Below are 18,579 nucleotides of genomic sequence, written 5' to 3'. Positions count from 1 at the left end.
ATAAGACCTCCTTACTCGCCAAACGACTGTTTGAGAGACATTAATATGGTAATGCCGAAGTAAGCCCTGGGCATTGGAGACTCTTCCCAAACAAGGGCAGATTTAGCACAATAAAGTAAATTTCCCGCATAAATTGTTTAGAATTAAACTTGAGACTCGAAACTTTAAGCTTAGCTACCACAAATATTTATGCATTCCTTGACGATAGTGGTTAATGAAATGGAGTAAATAAACGCCTTTTTGTTGAACTGCATGATAATGCACCAGGATAAGGCATTTCCCTCTACTTTTGCCTTTATCTTAAAGACTTGGTTAACGTTAAATGAGCAGATCTAGTACGACTTGTAACTTTGTCTAAGTAAAAAAAACGTTAGGTCCCTGGAAAAAATGAGTTGCAGACTAACCCAAGTGATAAAAAACAGACTGAATCGACGACCGCCTATCTAAGATGCCATAAATCCAGTTTAGAATCAACTGAATGAGAAATAGCTGTCTAATTACACCATAGCAGCCTCTGCGCCGTTGAATTCCTCAATCTGCGGGTAATTGTGGTGTTACAAATCACGTGTGAAAGAGTATGAAAAATCAAAAATGCTTATAGTAGGCAAAATAGTCCCACTGATTTTAAATACGTCAAGTCGGGTGTTATAGAACGCTGTCTTTCAAAAGAGCTTCAATGCACCCTAACTTGTCAAGTCACAAGCTTAAAGGCTTTCAAAGCAAGAGCGACATCCACACATTTTATCTTCATCCACTAAACACATTATACACACACACACACACCCTTCGATAAATTCCTTGACCCAACTAAACAACCACCATTTAAAACCCGAAACAACACTCCATTAACCTTATATGACTATAATTATACGAATTTTATTGGCCCCTTTGAGCACAAACTTCAAACCCTAAAGGGGGACGGGTGGGCTTTGGCTCCCTTTAAAAACATTCGTTCCAAGGAGATCTTGTCAAAATATGGGGATCATTAAAGCTATAAAAAGGCCAATTTAGCTAGGTATTCCAAATGTCTTAAAAGCCTCGAAGAGGTTAAAACTACCCACCCTAATTGAGGAACAGACGGAAGCGTAGAATGAACGACTTGGGCATGAGGGGCGGGAGCACTAACTTAGGCAGAGGAGTGGGTGGGGGCCAGAGGACGAGAAGGGACGTGACGCAGTAGCTCAATCTGTCGCTCAGTGGAGACGGGTTGAAAGTGGGCGAAGCGGAGGACGATCTCGGCACGGCCGGATGAGAGGCTGCGCACTGCAGCGGAAAAGCCGCTCAACTCAGCAAGGGGTGCGAAGGCACGCAGACAGCATTTACCTCCTCTGTGGCCGTCACACTCCGCCATCTCCACAGTCTCTACCTCGCCCCGACGCCGCGCTAACTCACCCAGAAAGGGTGCCAGAGAGGCATCCTGTGAACCCGAGTCTAAACAAGGAGGAGCAAGAAAAACCTAGTTCAACATACCAAAATCCGTCTTAATGGAAAGAGCACACATCTAGGTACCGCTGATGTAGCCATCAGAACTTGAAAACCCCATTGTTTCGTAAGTCAATGGATTCACAAGTAAGGACAACCCAAGCATTATTCGGAGTAAGACATTAAAACAACGGAAAAATAATTTGAATGAAAATATACTAGCAATGTGAAACATCTGGAAATATAAAATACAAAAGTACGCGGGTAAGTCCTGATGGTGTTGATAAGGAAACATTTACACGAGTGTTGAAGTTCATAAGAGCACAAATAACCCTACAAGCAAACATTTAATAGATGAATCACAAGGCAAAGTGATCTGCCTGTCATAATCAACTCACTAACATTTATTTCGTTGTTTATGAAAAAAAAATAGTTATTTACCGTTAGGATGGGCAACTCATTCATCAAAGTTCCCGATAGGTGAAAAACCCCAGAAACAACATCCTTTCGAGTACATAAAATCAAGGAACGAAGCAATTCATTACGAAAGCTCTTAATGATCCAAAATGGAGGTAAACACTTTATTCATGGAAAGGATAACACATCGAGGTCAAATACGCAAATCAGGTATAACTGTCTCACTCGTTTAGGTGCGATTCCACAGAGTCCACATTAGTTCAAGCTGAAGTCTCCTTAAAAAAAAAGGCAGCATGGCCCACATGTGGAGCATACAGCGATGAAACTCTCAATATTAATTAGGCAATTGGTTGATGCCATACAAATAACGGAAAGTAAGAGCAAAAAGTGTGAACCTTGTTACCTTTGAGGCCAAGATATGCTTTGAACCTCGAAGAGGAAGCAGCCAGCAAGATGAAAGCCGCTTTCTGAGTGCTATTACACTCACATGCCCGCTTTCACCTCACCTTATCTCCTCTCCTTCTAGCAGAAAAATCTCGCAAGTAAAAAGCGAACTTTTACGAGAGGTTGGGGAGAAAACGCCTAGGCAATTCAGTGCCAGCTATGAGGGTACACACAATGTCAGATTTTAAAATGTAGACTCTATCTTTTTTGGGATAGCACTCAAAATCGAGATGATACTTCAGGCGTGTTCCGTTGTGACAAATAACAATTCCATTAATTCAGCATCGTAAAGTATGTTAAACGAGAAGAAAAAATAAACCTACCAAGCAAAGCATGTTAAATTAAGCCACCTTTTTCCAAAAAACTTCCGGGGTAGAAAAGGTCACTGGAGGGTGAAAGTTCCATCAATCCGAGCTGCCAAAGCCTCCAACCTGTCACGAAGGAGTGACAAGTCCTCCCTCCCTCACATTTTTCACTTTGCCTCAAGTCTTCAACTGCACCCACTCCTACCTCACCCCCCAACGTATGTCAGTTTTCGCCACCCGAGTGACCTCCAGTATTAAGAAAAATTACACAAGCTCAGAGGCTGGTGGCTGCCATCCGATTAGTCACAAATTTCCCCACATAATAGAATCCAGCAAAGACCAAAAGAGTAATCTAGGTGGAGGAGATGGATCTGCGTACTTCTTTGCGGCAATACCTAATTCAATGAAAAGATTTGGATATCACTGTCGCAACTAAAATGTGATATTGTCATTTAAATAAAATGCTTTCATTTCCCATGGTAAAATCATGTAACCGCCGAAGAAAGCCTCTAAGTGGACATATTTACAACAACGAATTTTGTATCTACAACTGAGGTACTTTATTAGAAGTGGAGCCGACTGACCTCTAATAGGTAGGGCCTTTACCTGAGGACGAATGTGACTTTTTCTGTCTAGCCTTATAAAATCGGAATTCATAGCTACTCCGATTGTCTTTCAAGGCTACACATGTCGCTTCTATTACTGACAGGATCTGTTCATCCTCTTTTGAAAACGCCTTCAAAGCTGTGGCAGAGTTTACTAATATGCTCGACGTTCTAGTCATGTTTCATCCATGAGATTCCCCTGCATAATGAAATTCGACTGATTTGCCTGTTATCACACTCCCACCATTTGAAAAAAATACATCCGCTTCCCTGCCAGAACTACTCTGTTGAAGGTCCCTAAGCATCACAAGTCAAATATGCTTTAGTAAGCACCTAATTTAACGTCCAAGATGACTTTATGGGTCTGTCCCATAAGAGCACTGAAGATCTTTTAAGGCTTCCAAGTTTATTAAACTATTTTTTTTTAAATTGCACCTCAATTGTACACATTAAGCTAAAGTCAAACTCTTTACCATGATAATGTAGAGGCCAAACCGACCATCAAGTCTCCCAGGAAACCTTTTTCATCCTATACTCCTGGATTAGGGCTAACTAATTTGAAATATTTTACATGCGATTAGATACTCTGGTTGTTGCGCATCGAATTCTTTTATCCATTACTGAAAAAAAGGTGAAGGGAGCTAGTTTCGAAACAAAAGATGCGGTAAACCATACTGCAGTAAACGTTTAGATTGATGGTGGCAAAAAGTGTTCCATACGCTAAATTGGTCTCCCAAACAAAGCTAGTGTTGTAAGTCAGTTCGCTGATAGACACCAGATCTCCGAGAAGGTTCGTGCGGTTTTCAGTGCGGGTAGCTGGAATGATTTGTGGTAGCTTTTGGACAATCTTATAATGTAATAGTTTATGATGCAATATGAAGCACGGGTATGTATCAGCCTATTACTACCCTTTTCTGTGCTTTGTATTATTTACCCCTTATTTCAGGAATTCATATCAAAAAATGTCGGTTGAACTTAATGGATGGGACTCAGACTTGTCTGCTTTACGGACTGAGTTTAGCTTGGTTTCAAAGTTGCAGAAACCTTTTTATCAAAATGACTGTATAGCAGTTGGAAAAATGGTTTAAGAAGTGTGATTCTAGTGATAAATTTCCCAAAGAGGCATCACATTCAGCAAGCTTAAGATATCAAGAGCTTTCAATTATATACAGCACCATTAGTGGTGAAACGAGTGGTTTACACCTCCATAACTAACTTTTTTTACTTCTTACACTTTTGTTATGAAAATGATGTGCATTTTAGACTGCTTGCCCACTGATCCGTGATGAGGAATGGCCTTTTACTCCAAAGTTAAGCTGCCAACACACACGATTGGCTGTTCACTACTCGCTTCCAGCCTCCAGGACACGCGCCACATCATCCTCACAAGATTATGCTTCGTGTGAGTGTGTATGTTTGTAGTGGACTCCAGACCGAATCGTCCACCAGTTAAAAGCTAAACAATCACGTCTCAGATCTACCCGTAGCAATACAACTTCTTCAAAAACAGCCGAGATAAATAAATCAGTCGGATGAAAGTCCTCTTCTCACAGCACAGGGCAACGCCAGACCTCACACCTCAGAGAGCCGCAACACTTATCCGTAAAATAAGTTACGGCTTGGGATGAGGGAGGGAGGAAGGTACTGCCACATCCGCATCTTCTGTATTTCTCTAATGTTTCTCCAAGTGATAACCGCCTTTCCTTGAAATTCCACAATCACATACAAAGTGGTGTGGGCAGTTGGAAAACAAAGGTGAGATAAAAAGGGAGGTGACCAGGGCTAGGCTATTCCTTGGCTTCTAGAGACAAAACGACTTATGTGGGTTTTGCAGCAAGCTCGTGCCTTGTTGAGAAAGGAAGGTAGATTAGCCAATAAAATAATTTAAGAAGCTTTCTACACTTACTTAATTTTTAATTTACAAGAGAACACAAACTTATATGGTTACTTTATGGGCTGGGAGAGCCAGCTGCCATGGTTGAGTACCATTTATGGCCAAATAGAGCGCTGAGTAAAGTGCGTACATACAGGTGCGAGAATTGGAGTAGACGTCGTATTTGGATTGCCATACCAGATAAGCAACGGGTTGAAAGCACCCGGTGCAGACACACCATCACCAGATAAGGGATGTACGCACAAATAACACTTTAAAATCAAATATTGCTTCATACAAACTCCCTTGGTTAAGGTACCAGATAAAATGCACTGGATGCCCATCACTCCCCAAAAGATAAAAGAATACCAAAAATTTATTGTGGGAAAATATGTCGAAAGTAAAATACACAACTCATTCGAAGTCCTAAGCTTCTGAATGCTTGACATGTCATACTGATACACGGATAGAGGTGCTATCTTACCTTTTCAATAAGTCCATTTGAAACAAAAGGATCGGAAATAATGAAAAAAATAAACTAGAGATAATAGGAAACTGCTTAATCAACAGTTTTAGCTTTGAAAGAGAGTTTCCAATCATGTTAAGAAAGAGAGATCTGAGCACTTTAGCAAACACAGGATAAGTGAATATTTTTTTAGGCAGAAACGCTATTAGGATATATTTGCAGCGCCTATTTTTATGTAAATGGAACACACCGCACAGCATCAGTATGCATTAATTATGTATCCTTTTGCCAGTAAACCCAACCGACTATTATCCTCCTGTAATTGAAAGAAGAACAGAAAATCGGACTGCGTGCAACTTCAGCGTAGACACTGCATTTGCAGACACAAAAAGACACTGAGAATAAAAGGTAGCTGAAAAGATAATGCCCCTCTCAACGTCCCTATGCAAGCTACAGTCTCAGGACCCCAAAATGCAGTCAAGTGCAAGGCAAGATCAACAATTTTCTGAAAGCTAAAAACAGCATGATCGGTTATGTCTGATTTTTGACATTGTTATGACGCAATCACAGCTATTTTGAAAGTGCAAACGTATTATGCCTAAATCACTTCTATTAAAAGCCCACCAGATCTGTACATTTGTTGTGACGTCTTTCGGGAAGAAGTAGGCGCTACGAATGATTATGTAAGTATTTTTAAGCATGGCTATCTAAAGTGCCAAGAATATGAGAAAGTCAACAAGTTTCTACCCCGAACCGACCAGTATTTACAGAGAAATAACTAACTTGAATATCGATGTCCACCAGTTTTAGAATAGCAAAAGTAGTGATTTTATAAGTTAATGCATCCGATAGGAAGGGTTTTAGTAGGCCAGCCAATGCACAGATTAAAACGAATCATCTACACAACTTACCACCATCAAGAGGTATTTGGATCTCCACAGCCATGACAGGCTCCATGACTTTCCACTCGGGCAGACCAGCCAATGCCTTTGACTGTGCTTTCATCACAGTAGAGCGAAGGAGGGCAGCGAAGGATGCAAAGTTCTGCGAGGCTAGTGGCACCTGCAGCCGCGCCAAGTCGGCCCCCATGACTGTAGTGTCAGCGGAGGTGGCGGAGGACAGCTGACCGACGCGGCGGATGCGTACACCCACACCGAGGACGCGCGAACGCAGCAGAGGACCGCCCGTGGATAGCGCCACCTCGCAGCCCTGTCGCACACACGTCATCACCTTATGTTGACTCGCAGTCGACTGATAAGCATCTCCGCTGCCGCCGCCCCCCTTCTGACCCTCTAGGTTCCAGCCCTTCTCGAAAATCACCTGTGATAGACGAACCAAAACAAATGAGATAATTACACTCAGTTTTATTTTCGAAAATAGACGTGCTTTCTTTCAATACTGCGATCAAGTGACAATCGAGAAAATGATTTACTTAAACGAAGTGAAAATCATGTTTTTTTACCTAGATTAGTAAAAATTCTAAAAAGGCATTTGGATGGAGGTAAAGGGAAGGGAATGTAACTTCATTCCACTCACTCACAGAGAAGAGGCGTTGGTGCCAATGTTCAAGACAGGCTTGAGGCACACAGCAGCTCTTCTTCAATTTTGTGGCTCAAGATAATCAAGAAATCGGCTCATTTAAAGCCCACACGGGCAAAATGGCAATATCACTTGTTTGGCCAGATTAACAGAACTGCCATGAATTGATAGTAGCTACTCGTCGGTAATTGGACATTTTCATCGGTCAGTGAACTGACGGTTCACTAACTTGACACCTTGCAAATCCCAACCCTCTTAAATCACCTGAAATTACATTTATCACACCGTACATAATTTTGGAAAGCAACAGCATCCACTTATACACATAAACTCCAGACTACTCAATCCATTTACTTTAGATTACAATATTACCTCAAAATGGGGTACCACACATCTCTTTTTAATTTTTTGAATGCAATTACCAAAATGTGCTCACTGATGTTAATTTACTAATGAAAACTCGAAGAAAATTTCCCGAAAAGTTTTCAAGGCACGTTCAAAGTGTTTTATTAAAGGGTAACAAACGTGACTTGAAAGTGAGAAAAACCATAGTTTGGTTAGACACAAAACCAACGTTCATTCACAACAGCATTGCTAGCTTCTCGGGTTTATCAAGTATGTTCAAATTTTACTCGATTCAGGTAATTTCATAAAAGGCGAGTAAAAAATTGTACAGGACATGCGTCTAAAATTGGGAGCTGAAAAAAGTTCCTCCCTTTAACGAAAGGGCAAAAGTGCTGAGGGAATGGAAAATATGGTCCATTTAGGGATAAAAGTCGAAGAAAGAGAAGAGATGAAGCCTCCCTGCTCTCCCAGGGGGGACAAGCCAGAGGGCGTGACTGAAGGCGCGAAATTGAGGCACAAGATAATAACTTACCAGGAGTCAACAAACACTAGCTCCGCTAAACAATCCCTCCCCAATTAATGACCTAGATTCAAATCATCACGTGAACACGCAGGAAAGGCAAAACTGGGCAGTGGTTTTGATGGACTGAAGCTATAAGCCAGCTAACTGGAATTATCAAAAGTGGGCTGGGGTTTGAATCGGCAATCCTCAGCCAAGTAATAGGTGTTGTGTGCTGGGAGGCATTTATGGCATTAGTGAGAGCAGTCACGAACTGTATGGCAGCATTGTTGACGTAAATAAAGAAGAAGCTATCCATGGGCATGGAGGAGAGATAAAATCAAGGCTCTCGGCAAAACACTGCAAGAACGGACAGGCATGTGTGGTAAGTTTATGAGTCCCCGATATTCCCCCCATTTTAGTTCACCCACTAGAGTTATGAGAAAGTATAAAGTGAAAAACACGTTATTTACAAAATGAAAAGCAAAGTGCTCATTAGTCAGATTAAGAGAAATTTGGAACAAAGTGGGAGATTAAAGTGGCTAGGGACATTAGCACACACTGCGGCCCCAAACAATGGGAGACATTGCGTGTCGTTCATTTCAATGCTCCGCCTGATTATGCATGCCAAACTATACGGACTCAGAGAAGTGACAATAAAGCTTTCCGGCTTTTGAATCGAAATGAATGATGGCGGTTGTAAAAAGAGCATGCAATGGCTTAGAGGTGGTCTTCAAAATACGCCTTTTTAATCTGGCCATAGGGCTCATGGGAATATACCGGTTGACATCCACTGTTCTATGCAAACAAGAACAATAGGATTGAGTTACTTCCCTTCTATTCATCACAGAAAAATAAACGGAAAGGAGAATGCAAAAAAGGACGGTGAGCATGGCTGAACTCGAGTGGTCCGGGGTTGATAATTTAATTTAGAGATCGCTCTGTTCCAAGGATAATTTCTTCGAAGTGTGCCGATTGAGCACATTCTTGAAAGCATGGAGGTGGTGAATAAATGCACTGACATAAAAGTGGACTCTCGCAGTAACAATAACGCTAAGAAAAGTAAACGTAGCCTCCACGAAACCGAGTGTAGAGGGAAAATGCTACAGACGAATGCATTCTTTGTCCAAAATTTGAGTGAAAGCTCACTAGCCGATTTGGATTTGCAAAGTAGATGAATGGTCTGCCGAGTGGATATTAATCTAGGATTTGTAAATTCTCAGCCTTCACATTGATAGGACCACCTATGGGGAGACTATAAACCGTCAAAAATTATGAAATATTCTTCGATTGGAAGAAATTCTCCTAATTTGGCTCAACTTTTTTGTTACTTCATAAGATCATGAACAAAAAATTGCCATGTTTGCTCAAAGGGAATAGAAAATAAGTAGCAATGTAGAACAAACAAAGTCGCCAATGGATCCGCGTGATAGAGAAATGATATTATAAAACCGAACAAAGGACGAATTACAAGAAAGGTACGACCTTTTCCGATCTGCTAATAGTCAACGCTTGTCAATAAGCAGTAGGGACAGGCATAGACTTGAATGTGGACAGCGAAATGAGCCCTCACAAACCCGCAAAAAATAGACAAATTAGTATACTTATGGCTTGTTCCTTGGGATTAATATCAATTTGAGACATAGCTAAAGATGACAGCATCCTGTACGTACCCGGGATCTATTCGAAGCACTCATATGTCCATCGGAGAACACGTCAAGTTCCACAAATATACTCCTTTGTCGTCCACCAATCAGACCTGGAAGGTAATACGCTCTTTAGAGTGCTATGCTCTTTCCTCCTGCCTTCTTATAGGAGCAGAGCAGAGATGAGGTTGAAACAATTCTTCGCGAAGGCACTTTTATCATGCGTATAGAAAGATGGAGTCTGCTTTAAGAAAAAACCGGGATGACTAACTAAGTTTTTATTACAAGTTATAAAAAATAGCCCAGTCACCCGTTTAAGTGTTCCAGTCGAGCGTCGTTCTGGACATGCGCGGCTGCTAAATGGTCCTGTGAGATAACCGATCACAAGCAACGATATGACAATATAAATTTACCAGATGTCAATGTCGATGCAACATGAACGCAGTTTGGTGTTTCCAGTCCTAGCATTGGATACACAAAGATAAGTTACGGCAGATACGTATTTAAAAAAAAAAAACTAAGAAATATAAAAGGCCCCGAAACGTTACAGATAAAGTGGCAGTAGCCAAACCATCGCCTTATCATGCTTTTGATACGGAGAGCATTCAAATCGAAATGTAGTTGAGACTAACGTTACCTTCTAAAGTTGGGCACGTTTTCTCGTTAGTAGTAATAAGGGTAATGCTGACCTTAATGAACTTTTGCAGGCAGAGACGTTCACAGTCGAGACAATTGTCCACCAATAATAAACCATTATGTAACCACCTTAACAAGCACTCACAAGGAAGTTCTGCCACGGCATTTTTTGTGCGATATATGCATTATCAAAGTAGCCAGCAAGGAGTACAAGGACGGAACTAACACATCCTCTTTTTTAGTTACGGCAAAAACTACTCCAAAATGATCTGAACAATCGGCGGATTCTCTTGCTGTTCTATTTGGGCAAATAGTTAGTGGTAGAATGCTATGTTGAAGGCACATAGATTAAGAAATCTAGCCAATTTTGAGCCGAAAAAGTGGGTAAGAATAGGTGTTTAGACGTAAGGTTTGGTGTATGCATTCGTTGCAGAACAGCGCCATTTCCCAACAGCTCATTTATCACAATCCACATGAACAGGAATATTTTGGAAGTAAAACAAACCAGAAAATCTTTACAAACATTTATTCCATGATTTTGCTGCACAAGCTAAATTGTTTGCTGGAAAAATCAAAGCAAGTGAATCGAGAGTAGGCGGAGTCAAACTCGTTAAATTTTTGGGTAAGAACTTCGTGACCCACGATGCCTCGATAACTTTTAAAAAGTATTCACTTGCTTAATAAGTTATTTCGACTCTAGAGTGATAAAAATGAATTGCATCTCCTCGCTTTTGGTTCAGAGAATGCACATTCTCAAACTGTTAAACACACTGTTGTTTATAGGATAAACCTGCGTTTTCTGCATAAATGAAGGAGGAGTCACTGAAGGCACGATCTGTTCCTTAAAGCAAGCTGTTAAAGGCAAAGAGATGATTAGATTGACCTAGTGTTTAAAGTGGCAAACGCAAGCAATTGCAAATTTGGTTTCACTGATCCACTTGCTCGGTAATGCGCAATTGCAAATGGCTAAAGTTAAGGAAATTTGCGACAGAAAGGCAGTCGCTATCATGTCAACTTTTGATAACCACGCTACTCTAAAAAACTGTTCTACGACTCTAAACGAAGCAATATCATAAATGGAAACAGACTCAGAAGAAATGCATACAATTTCTCGCGTATGCGGTCCGACGGTACTAAATGAATGGGAGAGCGTATTTTTAAATTACTTTACTTTTAGGCCAATTTATACACAAAAGACACTCGCTGCAAACACCGCCGAGCCGTAGTCGAAGAAACACGACTGAAAGTGACCTGCGCAATTCAGATCCCACGCCGATAATAAGTCACTTGCTCACACGATACACCCCAAGATTCCCAACTCTTCTGTGCATTTATTGTAAGCCCGTGACTAAATTAAGGTATCTTACACCTTCAGTAAAGACTAGAGGGATATAGTTAAACGTTCATGAGAGTGGTTAAGACATAAAACAGCAAGCAGAAGGGACAAACAAATTGTGACACCATTTTTACTGTTCAAACGATTTCTTTAACTTAGAGTGAAATTAAAAGGATGAGCAAACAAACCTGTCGAGACGGCGGTCCCACGGCACTCATGACCAGCCCGCGGCATCTCCTTGTGCGAGGTAAGAAGAGGGCCCATGTTCACCTCCAGTCGGTACTCCCGACGCAGTCGCGAGAGCACCACCTCCAGGTGCAAGTCACCCATGCCCGCCACCACCCACTGACCCGTTTCCTTGTCAAAAGTAGCCTGGTGCGGAGGGAGACAAGAGAGCTAAAGTGCGGAGCCACTCGGTGGGAAGTTTGGATAACAGTAACTATTTTCTGCTAAAGTGAAAGCTTAAAGATAGCTCTAATGACTGGCTGAAAATTGCTTCAACCGTTGGATAGCAGCGGACGTTATCTGTAAGGCAGACAACATGGACGATCGTAGGTAACGAATATAGGAGCTATTTGACTTCAAAGTTAGGTTGCGAAGCTTAAATAAGTGTGCTAATTACTTCTCGTAATCATCGTTTTTAGCCGAAAGTCTAGTCATTCCATGCGACTAAACTGCAGTTAAAAATACCTTCTTTCAGTTATTCAAGTTCAAGATAAGTTAAGTATGGGTGTATAGTCGAATAAGGGGAGTGGATCGATTCAAACCAATGTCTGTTCTGTGTTAGAGTTACCTCGTCCGTGGAATACGAACGAAATCGGGCTTGTGACAGTTCACAACGGTTATTTCCACTCAAAGAGCCATTCAAACATACGGAGGGATAACAGATCACGGTAATTCAAGTTGAAAAAGGCAACTTCATGTACTAGTGGGTGGGTACACAGCTACAAAATAGATAACCCATTCCATTTCGTATTGAGGCTAGTTTTTATCAGTCAGAAAAATGAAGAAATACTACCACTAGAAACTCATTGATGACTTCTTAGTAGCTGCTTCCAATTAAAGGATTTACCACCCTTCATAAGCAAACCACTGCTAAGGTTTAGGGGATTAAAAGAAAATTTAGATTAAAACAACACTCTCGTGGGTAAATAAAAGATATACAAGGGTTGCTTTGATCACATGGTAGACATCCAATTGATCTATTAATAAAATCGTGCTACTGACTTTTTATAATTACTATTTTATCTAAAGATGTCAAGATTAAAAATTGGGTCCATAGTCAGGGCAAAATAAAACACACGAAAACAGGATCTCAAGAGGCATCATACCTAGAAAACGCCAGACGATAATTTAGAGGATGAAGCAAATGATTCGAGGGTAAGTATTAAGATGCGTTGAAGATGCACTGGTAACAGCAATTTGTCGGAAATGTTGAGCCCAAAGATTGTGTTACCTGCAATCAAACTCGATTGCATTTTGGGTGAATAAGAAAAATAACGCAATCTTGGGTTGAGAAATAACACCTGCTGTTTGTTATTATCAGCGCATATTGAGAAATATACCGTTAAAGGTGTTATTTTTGTAGTTTCAATATAATTAGGACATTATGTATAATTATGAAGTGTTTGAAAACAGACGAAATACTGACGGTTGACACACGACAGCGAAACGACGACTTCATGTGAAAACAAGCATACTCGACTAACAAGCCATCAACAAAGGACGTTGTACTCCAACAGTGGGACAAGAAAACCAAACAATACTACTTCCTAATTAGCCATTGAATAATTAAGTCTTTCCTCCTTGAGGTAATGCTGGAAACAGTTCTTTAGTTGACATGAGAAATATGACTGAACTCAGGCATTGCCAACATTTCCTTTCAAATAATTAGTTTCTCAGAGTACATGATAATAGGCAGTGATTTTTACAAGTAAATGGCAGTTTGTAAATAATTCAACATTTGCTAGCAATCTCATTAGAGGAGAACGGTAACCTTTAGATTGGAATTCTGCACTGAAAATCAACACTAGTTGGGACTTCTATAGATCTGACAACAATAAAGCTTCGGAAAATGTCTTTAATACTCCACAAATTCCGCTAAAACTACTTTTAGCCCTTTCATTCCTCCGGACATAAAAAAAACTAGGCCCACAAGATCACATTCCACAGTTGTAGAAAAATTACTTTGAAACTAGGATCTTCCCGCTGCATGCAAGTCAAAGCATGCTCAAGATTTCGAAAGGTGGAGCTGCTTCTCGGTTCCAGAGCAGCATGGACGACTGGCTGAGGAACAAAGGCACTATCAACTCCTCCATCCGTTCCTTCATCCTCCTCAGAATCAGGGAGATCTGGCGTCACAGGTCCAAGAATATCCCCAGTTCTAGTTGACTGAAGACCACTCAAAGCCACAATGCTTCCAGGACCCGCACAGTCAACTACCTCGTAGTTGTCGCCTGTAAGTTGTAGCAGGGCTCCGATCTAAAGAAGAATTTCAAATAAATTCACTACTGAATACCACTAAATACGTGCTACTTTGAGACCCACTTTTTCGACTGAGGAGGCATCCTCCAAATCTTGACGCGTCCAATTCCTAATTAGCATGCCCGGTGTAACGTAGCCGGAGAAGACGCGAGTCAGGGAGAGGGGACCACGTTGGGGGTCGAAGAGTATTTTGAATGTGAGGAGGACTGGTAAGGACTGATCTTCATGAGGGGTAGAACGCTGAATTCGGCTGAGAACACTAGCAATGAGGGGAGGTGGGGGACGCTGGGAGGGATCAGGTAGATAATCAACTACCCCATCCAGAACGGGTTGTATGCCAATGTTTCGACGGCTACTGCCCAGCACGACTGGAAAACCACGGGAGGATGTGGTAACCTAAAGTGGGAATGGGGATCCAGCTGCGCATCACACCTTGACTTAGGGGCGGCTTTCCATTTTGGAGTAAAGGTTAGAAAAACATGCCTTGAAGACCCAAAATTTTGCGATATTAACTAAATCCCTCGGGGATCATCAGAGTTATGGGTAGAGTGAGAATAATTCTGCTGTGTTCGGCCTGAAAGTGGAAGCATTTATGGCACGCATTTAATTATGCGTTGGAGTTAGTAAAATTTCAATTTAAGCTGAAGGACCTTAAGGACTGACTAACTTGGGAAAATGTCATTTCAGAATGGACTACAAACGGAAAAAGTGAAACGAAAAAAAAATTAGGAGAAACTACATCATTATGCATAATGAAGCACAAGTAGCGATTTGTTAATCTAAGGAATCATTGGTTAATAGAAGTAATGATTTGAGCAATAATAGCTTGCAGTATGTATTTCTGTAGTCGAAAAGTTATATTTTATGACATTCAGTTAAAAGCTAGCAACTCAAATAGGTCAAACTGATTGTAATTGTTCTGGCTTCTCGAGAAGTGTGATTGGGTTTTGATAAATGTTCCAATCAAATGACGATAAACGCACCTTAAAATTGAAATGTAAACATCCAATCTTCAGGAGGCACAAAAGGATAAAAAGTGGTTAAAAGTTAGCAAATAACATCTAGTATCCAACGGCTGTAAATAAAGGATTGTAGAGGCTCAAGGGAAAACAAGTCCACTCACTCGTTTCACGCAGTCGTGAACAACATCTGCAGGAAGGAGGCTTTCAGGAGTGTCGAGAAGGAGGTACTCGTTTGCAAAAGCATCATCCAACTCCGCTAAGGAGGCAAGCAGCTGTCCACGGGCTTTCAGCGCCAACGGCACAACTGCGGCAACACCAAAAACTGCCGACTCTCCTGATTTTTGGGGTTCTTTAGAAGCCAGAACCTTAAGCAAATCCGTTTGGGAGAAACACCGGCTAGTCTGTTTTTGTGTTGTAGGCCATACCTGTAATACAAAGATGAGGTGACGTAAAAGTTATTTTAAAACGGTAGAACTAACTCATTTACTTGTGAAAGGGAAGAAAATCCAACGAAACTACCTGAGATTAGCAGTGCGTAAGGTGTTACAAGACATATTTTTGTTATTTTGTCAAAAAAAGATAAAGGTGGATGACTAATTTACTACGTATGTTCATGACCACCGTTAAGAGTAAGGCGAGAGGATAGAAGAGAATACCTTGAGAGTGAGAGATGGCAAATCGACGATTCCGACGAACTGATCCTTCCCGATGCAGACCGGCATTTGAAGGGGAAAGAAAGCGCCTCCAAAACGTTGACGGAGTGAACGAAGACAGTTGTCAAAATTAGCCATTGGACGGTCCATCTTGTTGACAAAAATCAGCCTCGGCAACTGGTATCGATTCGCTTGAGACCTGAACGCTCCAAAAGTGGTGTGAGGGGTGGAAAAAGAGAGAAGAAGGGAACGAGAGGAGGGCACGACCTACCAGACAGTGCGAGTCTGTGTCTCCACACCCTTACAGGCATCGATGATGACGAGAGCGGAGTCGACGGCGGTGAGCCCGCGCTCCACCTCGAAAGTGAAATCGACGTGTCCCGGCGTGTCGATGAGGTGAATGTCGTGCTGGCGCCAGGTTAGGCACGCCGCAGCGCTCATTATGCTGATTCCACGCTCCCTCTCCTCCGCCAGGTAGTCCGTTACCGTGTCGCCTCTGTCAACCTCGCCAACCGCACGCGTTCGACCTATATCGATGAGAAGATCTTTATTCACTTATTTATTTCAGTTCCCAAAAGAAAGGAGGAATGGTTCACCAGCGAAGAAGAGCATCCTCTCAGTAGTGGTTGTCTTCCCCGCATCGATATGAGCAATGAGACCAACATTGCGGATTTTGTGGATACTCCCCTCAGGTGCAACTGCTGCGTGGTGTCTGCAGCGCCAGGCTAGGCCGACCCGAGAAAACGTGCCACAGCCAGGGCAGCCCACCACCCGAAACAACGTTGTCTAAAACAGCAAAACGGGTACGTCTAGGCCTCTGCTTGAATTTAAACCCATACAATTAACAAGTCCCAAGAATCATTTAAAAAATGGAAAGCTTTACATAATAATATATTGGGCGATACCACAAGCTTTATAAGAAATAAAGAAAGACTAGTAAGTCCTATAATTTGCGTATGCTCGGTTTTCCTCGCATTGCTTTAAAAGTTCCTTCTTTTTACCAATCGCCGTGCCCTCGTTATTAGCTGCATTGATAAGTTCATGCGCGAGAGAAACCCAAATTCTCTGATTTTTGTCCTTATTTCTGGCTGACTCCAGAATCCAACGAATTGCCATATGACGAGAAACAGTTTCATTCTGTGGAGGGGCAGGAACCTAAGAACAAGCAAATTCCAAACTAGATTGTGACGCAGCTGATGAACACGATAAAGGGAAACAAAGTAAGTACCTTATAGATGAAACCGCCGCGACGGACAGAGTGAAGTACAAGAAGCGGGGAACAATTTGTAACAGCCTCATTAACTATTTTGATAGGACTGACTTCCACCGCGTCGGACTCCGCCCCAACCAACCTTTTACGCTTAGCCATCTACAAAATAATGAGTCTGTGTGCTACAAACTACCTGTATGAACTTTATTTCTGCGAAGGTTTTACGCATCACTTCACGAACCGTCTCACGGTCGCCATCATACAACATCATTCCCATTATTTTAGCAACAACAGGATCCCAGTTTTTGCTGGAATGTCGCCACTTCGAAATTGGTTCCACGGTCTTATAAAGGAGTGGATCGTTGATGTCAAATTGTGTATCCGGGGGCAAGATTTTCGGTTCAAGGGCATAATGATACTTCTTACCACGAATCGGCTGAGAAAAATTGTAGGTTGGGGTGAGCCGTGAGAAAGGAAACACAAATCTTAACGGGAACATCCCTACCTAGAATCACCCCACCAGCTGACCATAACAAGGTTCAGGGCTTACCGACTCACGCGGCAACTCGCGAAGAAATTAAAACAAATTATGCAGTAAGTATAGAATGGGTTGTGTCAAACCAACACAATTTAGTTGTTAAGGAAAATAAATTCAACTTATGGGTTTTAGCACGCCTTTATTAACAGCGTGACTAGGAGGATGACCCGAAAGTCCTCAATATGCATGAAGCTTGAGCGCCCTAAAATACGTACCACTCTACTGCCCCTGCTTCGACCACTACTCTAGATCGTTGCTCTAACTTCGTTTTACAAAGCATCTCGCCTATAACTCAATTTAGATCAAATATGAATTTTGGCATTAGGCTATTATTTCGGTACTGTACTTTATTGTGCTCAAAATCCATAGGAAAACAATGTTATTATATGAACATTGTTGAATTGATTTCACTTATAACTGTTAACCTTAAACTGCCATATATATGTAAAGGAGAACTATTTGATCATTCGTATAATCATTTAGAAATGTATTTGCACCTTGCTCAATAGATTTTCAACCGATTTTTATTATCATTATCTAAGTTGTTTAATGTATCCATATTACTAGCCACCTAGGAGGCTAAAACGATTAATCTTTTAAAATAAAATTAGATTTTTTAATGAGCAAAGAACCAAATGATGCAATAACGGAGGAACAGCTACTAACGGAATGCTCCGCATGACGAAAGTCATAGCTCAATGAACATTAAATTACCGTATAGCCCTTTTCTTTTTTTAGGCGTTGTTCTCAGCTTTGTCTAGGCCACTCTTCTGCTGCAATACTTTAAATGCTGTGCACAAGCCGGGAACGGAAGTCATTAAATTTTTAAGGAGGTATAAAACATTTAGTCCATCAATTCTAGAGTATCACCTTCTTTGTAAGCTGCTTGGCAGGAGTAGGATGCACTGTTTTTCTGCTTATCACAACCGCGTTATACTCTGCGATAAGTACGTTCTATACGCCAATCTCTGTTCTTAGGATCACCCGCCTAAAATTAAGTCTATTTAATGAAAGACAGTCTCACAAAGTTACTATTCCCTGTCTGTACCGCCTTGCCATCATGTTCCCATTTTATTACCACCTATACGTCTACTCGGGTTCTAGTTATCCACTTGATACATGATGGAGGCATCAGTTGCACACTCCCACTTTTCCCATGTAGTTTTCGTTTTCAAATCAGTCAGGTGTGATGTTGTTAA

At 41.4% G+C, this 18,579-nt stretch overlaps 2 protein-coding genes across 2 annotated transcripts; both read right to left on the bottom strand. All coding sequences in view use genetic code 11, as the record gives it.

Moving 5' to 3' along the window:
• Positions 1–1,126: 1,126 nt before the first annotated feature.
• Positions 1,127–16,469, bottom strand: EGR_02353 (Elongation factor G; the record flags this gene model as incomplete). Its single annotated transcript, XM_024491602.1, has 11 exons — positions 1,127–1,431; positions 6,444–6,852; positions 9,589–9,674; positions 11,722–11,905; positions 13,721–14,014; positions 14,081–14,413; positions 15,141–15,404; positions 15,636–15,831; positions 15,904–16,159; positions 16,229–16,418; positions 16,440–16,469. The coding sequence occupies 11 exons, from the start codon at positions 16,467–16,469 to the stop codon at positions 1,127–1,129; spliced, it is 2,547 nt and encodes an 848-aa protein (XP_024354108.1).
• Positions 16,470–16,565: 96 nt separating this feature from the next.
• On the bottom strand, positions 16,566–17,341 carry EGR_02352 (28S ribosomal protein S7; the record flags this gene model as incomplete). The annotated part of the gene is made up of 3 exons (XM_024491601.1): positions 16,566–16,787; positions 16,861–17,001; positions 17,036–17,341. 3 exons carry the CDS (start codon positions 17,339–17,341, stop codon positions 16,566–16,568), a joined length of 669 nt encoding a protein of 222 aa, XP_024354107.1.
• Between the last annotated feature and the right edge of the window lie 1,238 nt (positions 17,342–18,579).

Source organism: Echinococcus granulosus (genome assembly GCF_000524195.1).
Source record: "Echinococcus granulosus chromosome Unknown EG_S00010, whole genome shotgun sequence".
Classification (NCBI taxonomy): Eukaryota; Metazoa; Platyhelminthes; class Cestoda; order Cyclophyllidea; family Taeniidae; genus Echinococcus; species Echinococcus granulosus.
The sequence above is the reverse complement of the archived record's forward strand: the minus strand, read 5'-3'. Positions and strand labels throughout refer to the sequence as shown.